The following is a 12091-nucleotide window of genomic DNA, read 5'->3' on the forward strand; positions in this document are numbered from 1 at the left end:
TATTTATCCCTTGTTTTTTAAAAGGGCAGTGAATAGATAAAAAGCCAATTGGGAGCTATATATAGTGTATACTGTATACAAATGACATGTTTTTCTGTCTTCTTCTTTTCCATGGATAAAGTTATGTCAGCTAAGAAAAAATTGACAAAATTACAAAAAAAAATATTTTACAGTAGGGGACATGAGAATTGAAACCCCAAGGTGAAATTTGACAAATAAAAGTAACAACCAGATTCCATTAAGGTAGAATATATCATGAATAGGTAGGGAAACTTGTACATCTTTTCACATTACAACAAAACATAAGGTTTAACTTTAAGAACCAATCCAAAGTTCAACAGAGAAACTGGTTTTGGATGCCACTCATGATACTCACTCATTTCATAAAGAGAGGAGAAAGATATGGCTTTGCAGATGATTGATTTTGACCTGACCATGATGATACTCAAGGAAAAGTTTTAGATCTAAGGCCACCATATCCATCTTTCTTCTGTTTTTTACTCTTCCATGGAACTACTTGCTTCAATCCTGCACTGATCGATGTCTGCAATATCAAAAGCAGTGCAACATTAGGGGACCATGTTCAGTTAAATAAATATTATTATGAGACACAAAAGTCACCTCCTTTATGGTTCCCTTCACTCAAATTACTTGTTTGTTTGAGTGAGGAGACCCTACAATTTTCATAATGCAGATTGCTGTATGCTGAATCATTGGTGACACAGAGATTTGTTAACCATCTTGGATATGATAAACTAGACCCTCTTTTTATTTCTCTCATTCTACAAATCCTATTCCCCGCCACTATAAGTATGGACTTCCACTACAAACAATATCTTATTATGAACGTGAAGCTGAAAGAAATGGTACATCTGCAACTCCGGGTTAAGGAAGATTTACATAAAGTTGTTTGATATTACATATTGACTCAAGAGATTAAGATATTAGGTATATGTGTCTATCACATCTTATTCATACTTAGAATTCCGTACAATGTCTTCTTCAAGTGTGAATTATTTATATACTTCCCTTGAGTCAAAGCCTTTTGAATATTCGACAAGGTTACCAGGAGCTTAGTTTGACTCTACATCCAGCCACACTTGGTCTTCTTCATGTTTCATTGGAGATGATTGTGAAAAATATTCGTTCAATGAAACATGTTACCTAGCCTCCATTTTGCTACGAGCTCGTCCTCCACAATACTCATTTAAGTTACACCAATGGCTTCGATACCATTTGTTGGTATTAGAGAACCCAAAGTATTGAGAGATCTACAAATAGACTATGTAAAGAACCACATAAGGAGACTCAAATTTTGACCTAAAATATTTAGATATTATGCTTATGGGTCCATATTTACCTACACGACCTTCAAATAATGTATTCTTTTCAAAAATCGAGCCACGTCGCCACAACTTACTCATACTGGAAATTCCCAAATCTACTCCCAAGGATTATGCTTTATGCAAATTAATATTTTACAAACAAGTTTAATGAAGTATAATTTCAAGCAATGAGAAAAATCTATCAGAATAACCCAATTACAGGCTTACAACCAAACACTGCATTAACAATATGTTAAAAGTTAAAAAAACTTACCCAGACACAAGACTTGGCATGAGAAATGTTGGAAGAGCTTATAGAAAGTTTCACCTTTGTGATCCTCAACCTCTTGTGACTTCCTCCAATAATGTTACCAATATTATCAGCATCCTTATCAACACCCCCACTCACTTCTCTATTGACCTTGAAAACCTTTTCCCTCCAAGAACCAAACCACCCTTTCTCCTTGTTCCCCACTACTCCATTGGTGATAACCGTAGTCCCAAGTTGTGCTCTTTCAGCAGCAAAGGAACCATTCCAATCATCATCCACAAAGAGACCCTCCAAGACAGTGGTGGGTGAGGGTAGCAATTGTTTGGTGTTGTTGGCATCACTAATGAGCAACCTTGGTGGGAGTTCCAAGCACTTTGGAGTGGTGGGCTTGTTGGAGAAGCAAACAAGATCAGTACAAGGTTTTGGTTTCCCAGGCTCTTCTTCCCACCTAAATGGAACTGAAACTGAGGTTCGAGATGGAGGAGTTTGCATCCCTGATCTCTCTGGAGAATGTATTGATGAAGGGTTGAACTTGAACAATGATAGCCTTGGTATGTTGCTCATTTCTGCTTCATCACCACCCATCATCTCTTTCTCTTTCACTCTCTATGCTTGATGTAACTATTTAGATGCTTTTGTTGGCTATGATTTTGATGACATAATGTCACTGTAGAGATGCTAAAAATACTCAACAGAAAATTGGAAAATAGACAAGAAGTCAAGAACAAAAAAACAAAACAACCTCAAAGTCTTCTGTTCTAAGTGGGTTCTGTCATTTAAACTTGATTTTTTCTTTAAATGTTTTCCTCTCTGTATATTTTTCCTAGTGTTCCTCTCACTTTCACTATTAAGCTTTCTTTCTATTATATACCCTCCTTCCATATTTTCTTCATATATATAGATAAAGAATACTCTAATATTTGTATCATGGCCATTTGGTGCATAATTAACTTGGAGGTGAGTCATGAGACTAGGACCTTAGATGAAAAAAATGGTATTACCAAATATATTTTCTCACTCTGAGTAAGGAACTAATACCTCTTTTGAGGTGTATGGTTGTCTATTCCAACAAGTGTCGCTCATAGGAATTGAACATTTGACATTTTGTTCCTCCGGTAGATCTAGCGGAAGCTTAGATAAATATGAGGACATATCATAACAGCATGGTTTGTTGGATTCATATATACACCACCTTTCTTGGTCACGACTTATTACCAAGCATTTCTCCAATGTTACGTTCTGTCAAGAAGGTTTAACATTAAAATCTCATCATGACTATCAAAGAGGTTGGGTGGTAAGATAAAACATCCATAAAAGTGTAATTAACTTTTATTAGTATATCACGTGTAGGTATCATTGGTAAGCTCTAAAACTTGTGACATGCCTCCTCTTGAAATGGAACAACTTCCCTTTCTCTAAAGTGTATTGACCTTAGTTTTACTACGAAACAAATTGCATTTATTTTCTACACTTTTAACCAAACCTTGTTTGTATTGTTTTAAACATAGAACATGTGATGTGTCTTGTTGGATCATGTTATATGCTTTGGATACCATAATGTTATGGAAAAGTTGAAATGAGTGAAGTGAACATAAAAGGGCAGAGACTATTATGGACTTTTGAATGGTGCCCAACACATTCACATGCCCTCCTAAACAAGTCATTCTTATTTGCCACCAAATACCAGTAGATTTCCATCGCAACGTGAAAGTTACATGTTAAGTCTTAAGGTTCATATATCTACAAAGATCGGAATCTTCTACTCAGTTTTTTTGTAAGAAATGTTACATTTTTAGCAAATATTTTTTGTGGTGGATAAAATTCGAAAGAAACTATTTTATTAAACTCTCCACAGCTTGAGAAATTCTCAATTTCTACTTGGATTTTATATTAACTACTTGGTTGTCGTTGGATTGAATAGTAAGATTTTCCACATAAGATGCATGATGCTATATATCTCGCAGCTGGTGATTGATAAAGAATTTTGAAGATAAAAAAAATATATGCACTATGAGTGTAAGAGATTTTTACACTGTCATTGTATCATCTATCATTTATATTTAATTATTATTGACATTTAAATATAAGTAATACAAATTAACAATGAATGATATATTGACTATATAAAAATCTTTATACCGACAATACATTTTAAACTCAATTTTCAATAGGCTGAACAGATTTGTACATGTCATTATATAAAGGTTTCATATTTGAAGAGTTAAAACGTATGGTGAGATGTATGCAACAATTGCATAGCTAAACAATATTTGCACAAACACATGAGTATCCTAATTTAAGAGTGATTAGTACTAAACGCAATAACTCATCCCTCATTTATGGGTTTCCCATAACTTTGTAACACACCTAAATAAGGTTACTTTGGTTGTTGGTATGCATAGTTGGAGACCAGATTAATAATTTATGTTGTTTAAGTCATAACTACTCTGATAGTTATTGGTTTTGAACTCTCATTGACGATGTTCAGGTTTTGGTAAGCAATAATGTCTGCATTTACTTGGTTATACAGTTAAAAAGATCAGCTGAGCATAATAAACAAAAAAAAGAATAAAAAAGCACAACAAATTAAATACTAAGCAAAATATCGGGCTTCTTCTGACCTAACTTTCATTCTGGTACTAAATAGAAAAAGGTTTCTCAAGTGTTCTGCTATAAACTGCATCATGGTAATGTCAACTAAATGAGTATTTACACATTTACACCCAGACAAGTGAAACCAGAGACAACAATACCAAGTTAAAGATTTTTAACCATAGATTTTTGGGTATCAAATACTCCATGCTATACAATAACCATTCTTGTCAGTATCAATCCCTCACTCGGCAGCATAACAAATATGTTCATGATAAAAAGACATGAATTAATTATCCTCCCTCACTACCAATAAAAACTGAAAACATCACACCAACTAAAATTCCAAAAAAAGTAAAAGTGACAAGATATCTCGTACATAGACCAAAAGAACTCACATGAATACAATATAACAACAAGGGTATTTATATATCCTCCTACAAAATCCTCCGACAAATCCTCTTAGACCACAAGAAAGTGACATGTTACTTTTCTTATGGTGTAGGAGGATATATCATTTTTCTAACAACAAATATAACTTGAGCAACAAATAGTTTTAGAACACTGGACAATATCATTGATCTCAAGATATATCTAATGTAAATTGTGGAAAATTCATTGACACGGATCCAAAAAACAGAGAAGTAACTCAAGTACTTAAACTATTTGGAGATTGTAAGTGCTGCAAAACTGAAGCAATGCTGTTTGGTTAGCAGGATCAACATTTTCACTGATGACCTTAGGGTACCTCCCAGGGGAAAGTGCAGAAAGACGGGACAATGAAGCAACAAAAAATTCCCTGGGATCTCTTATATCTTTCAGTGGATCTTCTTCTTTCTTTCCAGCATTGTGAAGGCGAACAAAGGTGGCAGTATAACCAACATTTTCTGAAAAATCTGGCATGTCCGGTTCCTCCTCAACCCTATCTTGTTCAGGCCGGGAAAGAAGTGTGATGATGCTGTCCACCATCTTACCCCAGGAAATAGAAGCTGTGGGATCCAAAAGGACTGGAGACTCACAGATGAGTCTAGTTGAAGCAATGGCAGTCAACTTGAGCTCAATAACTCCAGTAATCAGCTTAAGATTAGGTATCCAGAACTGATTCATAATCACAATAAATATACCAGGCTGTACGCTGTTCATAGAATCAACAACATTTGAAGAACCATGCTTAATCAGAAAAAGCGACATGAATATCAAAAGAGACTTGATCAGCTTTACTGTCCGCCTATTCTGGAGCTCTCTAAATAGGGCAGCCCAAATGTGAGAAATGTAAGGTTTAATAACATCATATTGGAGACTTTCAATGACAGTGTTTAGCACATAAAATCCTTGTTCAGTGCTTGAAGATTGTATAAGTTTTTCAAATATGCCAAGCACCTTGGTCAGTCTATCACCTTGGCTGATCTCATTTGGTGCCTTTTGAAGGAAAGCCTGGAGTAGACGCACAAGAGCAGGAACATTTGGCTTTCTTTCCCATGAATCAGGTGACAAAAGAATCTCAAATATCTGCATGTATATTGGTGGAATGGGTGGTCTGTTTAACTCAACAAGCTGAGCAAGCAACTGAAATGTATAAGGCAAAAACTCAGTTACATCATTGGCCAGTATCATTTCAAGCCTAGGAAAAAGGCTTGCTTCAAAGGCAGATACAAGAGACAAGTCCCTCTCACAAGCCCGCTTCACAAGAATGGCTACAGACTCAAAAATATAGTGATTAAAGACAGGATTTTTTGGATTTTTGCAAACTTCACCAAGAAGAGAAGACAACCCCTCAATGCAGACACGAGCAACATCAACAGATATATCTGCAACCCCAAGAACCCTCATAATACATTTCATTACATATTGATTCTCTTCAGACTCAGGGAACTTCAAGGCATTGAAAAGGTTGTTCATTAGGATTAGGAAAATTGGATTTATATCTTCGGAAGTATAAAGAGCCTTACCGCCCTCATCCTTTACCAACAAGAGTTTTTCAATACAATTGGCAGCATAAGAATGAACAACATTTGATTCTGCAGCAAGAAAGCGAGCCAAATCTTGAAAAAACCTCAACACTACATGCTTTGATATTTGAGCCCGAAACATAGTAAAAAACTTGAGTGCACCTGCCTTAAGTATAGGATACCCATTCACATCTGGACTTTGCAGCTCAGGGACAATTACAGACTCAAAAAAGCTTTGAACATCAACAAGTTCTGTGGAGACATAACTGGAACCAGCCTTCTTAGTGGCCAGAGAGACTACCAAGTATATAGCACAATCTTTGTCCTTCCAATTCTCCCCCGGATTTGCAGCGAATGAACTTAATAAATTTTGTATTTGAGCAGAAACGATGCTTCTGACAGCATCTCCATAATGCATACCAATACCCTTAAGAAGCTCACACGCAATCCTCCTCCTAGTATCAAGATCACTACCTTCCATATCCCTTCTAATAAACTCAATATAATTCATCTCAAACAGTTCCTCATCATCTTCCCTCAACCTCACATTCGGGATCACAATGCCCTGGCAAATCTGTGGTATAACCCCTTCACCAGCAAACAAGGCATGGTGAACACTGGTGCTAACCGTGGTCAGGAACTTGATCGCAGTGATAGCCAGCCTATCGCGGCTAGACAACTGGGACACGTTGCCGAGCAAGGTCCACACAGCAAGTGCAAAATCATTCAAGTAACCTTGAAACTCTTCCTCATTCTTTTCCATGTAAAGATTAATATTCTCACACACTGCAGCCCTAAGCTCATCAACAACCGCAATCCCATCAGGACCGCTGCCCTCAAGAGCAGGATAACCATTGGTCAGATATTTCCGAAACTCGGTCATCCACTCATTCATGTGATCCTCAAAGAACTCAGGCAGTTCCTGAAAGTTTAAAGAGTAAAATATCCTACAGCACAATCTCTGCGACTCGAACAGGGGTCGCAGGTTCGCACCAGAATTCACAGCCGAGTCAATTATGGACGCAGTTTTGAGGAAAATTTCGAGCAGAGGAGCAGCGAAACTGTCCAAACAGTACTTCAAATCAAGCAACAGATCGTTGGTCTTGTACTGGAATCAAAATTTCTTGAAAATAGAATTAGCAGTGCCGAGAATACCGTTAATGGGGACATAATCAGAGGTCTGTGACGCTTTATGAAGGTTAGCGACGAGTTCAGGGAGTAAATCGGGCCACGATTTGGGGAAATCATGGTTGCTGATTAAGGCTAGGGCTTCGCTGAGCTGGCTTTGGATTTTGGGGGAAGCCGAAAGCATTAGGGGAACAATTAGGGATTTGATTTGCACCTTCTCGGAGGCGATGATGGTGGCAGCGTTGTCGTCGGAAGGGGACCAGCGGTGACGGAGGTGGTTTTTGAAGTTGACCGCTGCGGCTTGGCGAATCTGATCATCAACGGAGGGCTCGGCGATGAGGCGGAGGACGGTGAGGGCGAAGTTAGGGCGGTCGGCGGCCTCCGAGAGGGCGGATTCAGCGCGGCGTCGTGGCTCTGGCGCCGGAGAGAGAGTGTGGAGGAAAGTTTCGGAGAGAAATTGGAGAGTGTTAGGATTCCACTCCATTTAGGGTCTGTAATGAAAAGATGAATTTGAAATGGACAATGATATGTAAATAAATAAGAGAAGATTGGAGAGGAAAGAAGAAAGTGAAAGGATTTTTGAAAGATAGTGTTTGTGAAGAGTGAATAGAAATTGGAGGGATTTTGAAGGGTTTAAGAGTAATAGCTCTTGGACCAAATAAGGAAAATGTTAGGCCCAATCAAAATACAACATATTGGGCCATTATTTGTTTACATGTGTGCATTCTTCGTTCCATTGCAAATTTGCAATAGCATAGTATTGCAATAACTTACTAAATATTCCTACAAGTTCTATTAACCACGAAAAAATGAGATATATTACTTATAAAATAATCATTAATAAATAAAATATTATTTTATAATACATGATATCATGATATAGAAGGATCGGTAGAAAAATATATTATTTTCCATTGTAATAATAAGTGGACATTCATTTGGTTGGACAAGACCTCTAAACTAAGATATCAACAAAGATTCAATTGTAAGTTGCTGCTCCAACGGCTCTAGAATATCCTATTGCCCTTGCTTAGTTAGTAACATTAGAAGATCAAATAAATGGTTGTTACGTTTCCTTCTAGACATGGAAAAAATCAAGCAATGGTAGCCTCCTCAACAATTGTTGTGCCTCCACTAATAGTTGTTGTTCTTTGCTGGAAGATCGGGATTTGAGGACGGATGGTCGAGAGCTGATGATGAATGAACGGGAAAGTGTGGGAGAGTAGGAGACTTGGTCGAATGATCGTTTGGGCCCGACGAGGAAAATACCTGAAAAGGTTCTCCGACGATCAAGTCAATAACGTTTCTAGAGAGAGGGGGAGTAAATAAGAGAGAAGTTAGAGCAATAAGTGTAGCAATGAATGAGAGAATGAGAATTAATTATATTTTTTGTATGGTCTCCTATTTATAGGGTGTTGTGAATGTTGAGTTGACATCTGGCCATCGGTCACCATCTAATGGACATAAGGAACATACTCAGATCGTCCTTTCTTGTCCTATGAATCTGCTCTGGCCGAATTGCCGGGGACAAGCGGAATGTGCAGGCGGCGTGACAGACGGTCTGTTATCTGACATTGAAGGTGAGTCAGCAGTGCATTAAATGCTATACCGTGAGCATTAAATGTTATGTCAGGATCATTTAATGCTATGTCGATGACTCTTATAGTTTCTCCCATGGGGGAGCCTACTTAAGGCGGGAAATGGAGGTTATGCGGGGCAATGGACGTTATGCTCGGGACCTATAGTCGATTGCCCAGTTATGACCGAGATGGAACAATTGTCTTAAGTCTTAACAAGCTTGTTGTAATGAGGATTTAGGAATGTTTTTTTCCCATGAATATAATGCATGCTTTGTTGTTTAATATTACAATGGTGACATGAGAAAAATGTAATTAACCTCAAAATAAATTTAAAAAAATCCACGACAAACTTCAAACTTTCATCTGCTCTAAAAATAGTTTCAATGAGGTTGGTCCAACATCACATATTAAACCCGAGATATTTTTCTTAAATTTATACAAAGGGATATAGTTTTAGGGAAACAATAATCACGAGTGTAATAACATATTAAATTCAATTTATTACTTAAGCTATTAGTTCCTATCCTAATAAGATAAATTTTTTTGGTTTAGTTCTCTTTTAGACTAAAATTACCAATGAGATATCTAATGGAAATTAATAGAGACAAAATTAAGAATTTAGACTAAAAATCATAATTCATTCATGGTATTTCTCAACCAGGAGCTCATTACACCTTAAAATAGAAGGGAAGATGAAAATATCTAAGTTGTAATAGATCACCACCATACAAGTGACAATATCCCAGCAGTGACAGGTTGTTTCCTAACAACAATTTACTGGAAATTAAAGTCCTTGTGCCAAGCAGGCTTAACTACAATATGTTTGGGCCTGTTACTATTCATTTGGGCCCTAACATTGCCCAACCCAACAGGAATAACCTTGTCCTCAAGGTTGGGTATTGAAACCGGTGGGCTGAGTGCATTTGGGCTAGCAAGAATTTGGGAGCCTGTTATGTGTCTGGCAGTGAATGGGCAGGAAGACTGGATTTAAGGAGCATTAGTGGGGGACATTTGTGGCTCCTTGGGACGCGCATTATGCACTGCAGTCTGCTGCCAACCCGTGTTAACCGTTGGACCGTAGGATTGGTCAATAAAGCCGTTTAGGTAGACAGGTGGACCGTTGGATGAAGGTAAAATAATTGTGCCATCATTAATAGTTGTTTTGCCTTCTCGAAATGCTGAATTTGCAGCAGGGACCATGTGGCTTGGTTGGGAAGATAAATCTGAATCTTTGGAGCCTTGTGGAGTAATTGTTGGACCGTTGGATGCATAGTGAGTGGCATTAAAATTATCCAACGGTGACACCTCAAGTTGCACACGTGGGGAGGACATTTTATGAGTTAGAATCTCATTAGTTGGGGTTGAAGTGAGTTCTTTTTCTTTCTCAACTGGTGAACCTCTCCCTTTCTTTGAAACACATAAGTCTCTCTTCTTCCTGTTGCCATCTCTGTCTTGTTCCACAACAACTTCTTGTGCAAAAAAAAAAACACCCTTGACGTGAGAGTTATCGTTTTTGTCCGTGTTTTTGTACCGAAGGGATTCTTCTTCACCTACCTCACTAAGTTGTCTCGGAGGTAATGGTACATGTTGAGCAACGGGATCCCCATGGAACCTTCGTAGAAGTGAAACATGGAACACTGGGTGTACCCTTGCTGTTGGGGGTAGGCAGAGTTCATAAGCGACCAACCCGATGCGATGAATCATGTGGTATGGCCCAAAAAAACAAGGTGCAAGCTTATGGGATGGACGGTGCGCCACCATGTTCTGCCGATACGGCTGTAACTTCAAAATAACTCAATCATCTACTGCAAAGGTAATATCCACTCTTCCCGATTGTGTTTGTGAAAACATTCTCTGTTTTGCCTTAAGTAAGTTGGTTTTTAGGATAGACATATTTTCGGTCGATGTTGCAGGATTCCGGCCACTGGACTGTCAGAGTTAGGATGTGGTAGTAAATTTGTGAGAGTAGGAGGTTTGCGACCATATAACACTTCAAATGGAGACAAACCCATGGATGAATGTTTATTGGTGTTATACCAATACTCGGCCAATGAAATATATTGAAACCACTTTCGCGGTTGAGAACCAGCGAAACATCTTAAGTGTGTCTGTAAGCATCGGTTAACCACCTCGGTCTGACCATCTGATTGGGGGTGGTAAGCAGTGCTAAAATAGAGGGAGGTGCCTTGGATGCGAAAAAACTCTTTCTAAAAGGAGCTGAGAAAGAGCTTGTCACGGTCTGAGACAATAGAACGTGGAGCACCATGGAGACGGGCTATCTCGGACAAAAATTTGTTGGCCAAGATTTCTGCGCTGAACTTGGATGGCAAACCGATAAAGTGCGCATATTTGAACAATCTGACAACCACTACCCAGATAACCGAATGGCCACGAGACATAGGTAAGCTAGTTATGAAATCCATAGAGATATTTGTCCATACTGTTTCTAGAGTAGGGAGTGGTTGTAGCAACCCATTTGTCTTTGCAGGAATATATTTATTGTATTGGCACACTGAACACTCACGAATGAATGCTTTTGTTTGTTTGTAGATACCAGGCCAATAACATGAAGCCGCCAACCGTGCTATTGTTGGTTTGAGCCCTGAATGACCAGAGGTAGGGGAACCGTGAAACTCTGTGATCAAAGATACTCGAAGTTGATGAATATCTGGTATGAATATCCTCTGTTCGTAAAATAATAACTCATTAGAGAAATGAAACTTTTGTTGCATTTTTGTGTATGTTTATGATTTTCTAATGAGATTGGTGCCACCTTGTGTGAGGTAATATGCACGCAAGTCATCCAGCACTGTTGGAATGTTTGAGGACAGAGAAATGTACACTGGCGGTTCAGCAGAATGCATACGTGACAAGGCATCAGCCACTCGATTAGAGATACCCGATCTGTATTTTATTTTGAACTGAAACCCAATCAATTTAGTAGCCCATTTTTGTTGTTCCGGTGTGTGTAAGCCTTGGGACATTAGATGCTTAAGGCTTTGTTGATCGGTTAATATGTTGAATGGACGCCCTATCAAGTACTGACGCTATTTTTTTATTGCCTCTGTTACAACATACATTTCATGGACATAGGCTGAAGCATGTTGGAGGCGGATGGACATTTTCCGACTAAAGAAAGCAGGAGGATGGCCTTCCTGTGAGAGGACTGCCCCAATGGCCACAGAAGAAGCATCAGTTTCAACATTGAAGTCCTTACTGAAAACAGCCAACCTGAGAACTGGAGTC

At 38.4% G+C, this 12091-nt stretch overlaps 2 protein-coding genes across 2 annotated transcripts; both read right to left on the reverse strand.

The window, feature by feature from the left end:
• LOC109360264 (uncharacterized protein At4g00950-like) lies at positions 164-2374 on the reverse strand. Its single transcript, XM_019605015.1, has 4 exons — positions 1858-2374; positions 1600-1812; positions 442-544; positions 164-403 (listed from the first exon to the last, which is right to left on the reverse strand). Exons 1-3 carry the CDS (start codon positions 2182-2184, stop codon positions 446-448), a joined length of 639 nt encoding a protein of 212 aa, XP_019460560.1. The 5' UTR covers positions 2185-2374; the 3' UTR covers positions 164-403; positions 442-445.
• Positions 4549-7832, reverse strand: LOC109359260 (exportin-2). The gene is given in 1 exon segment (XM_019603857.1): positions 4549-7832. A coding segment is annotated over 1 exon segment (2904 nt). The 5' UTR covers positions 7750-7832; the 3' UTR covers positions 4549-4845.

The sequence above is a fragment of the Lupinus angustifolius genome, chromosome LG11 (assembly GCF_001865875.1).
Source record: "Lupinus angustifolius cultivar Tanjil chromosome LG11, LupAngTanjil_v1.0, whole genome shotgun sequence".
Classification (NCBI taxonomy): Eukaryota; Viridiplantae; Streptophyta; class Magnoliopsida; order Fabales; family Fabaceae; genus Lupinus; species Lupinus angustifolius.

Coding starts and splice junctions, on each gene's coding strand:
- LOC109360264 (XM_019605015.1), bottom strand. CDS start 2,184: ATGATGGGTGGTGATGAAGCAGAAATGAGCAACATACCAAGGCTATCA. Junction 1,813..1,857: donor TTGTGGATGATGATTGGAAT/GGTTCCTTTGCT, acceptor ACTACGGTTATC/ACCAATGGAGTAGTGGGGAA. Junction 545..1,599: donor ATGCCAAGTCTTGTGTCTGG/GTAAGTTTTTTT, acceptor TTGATATTGCAG/ACATCGATCAGTGCAGGATT.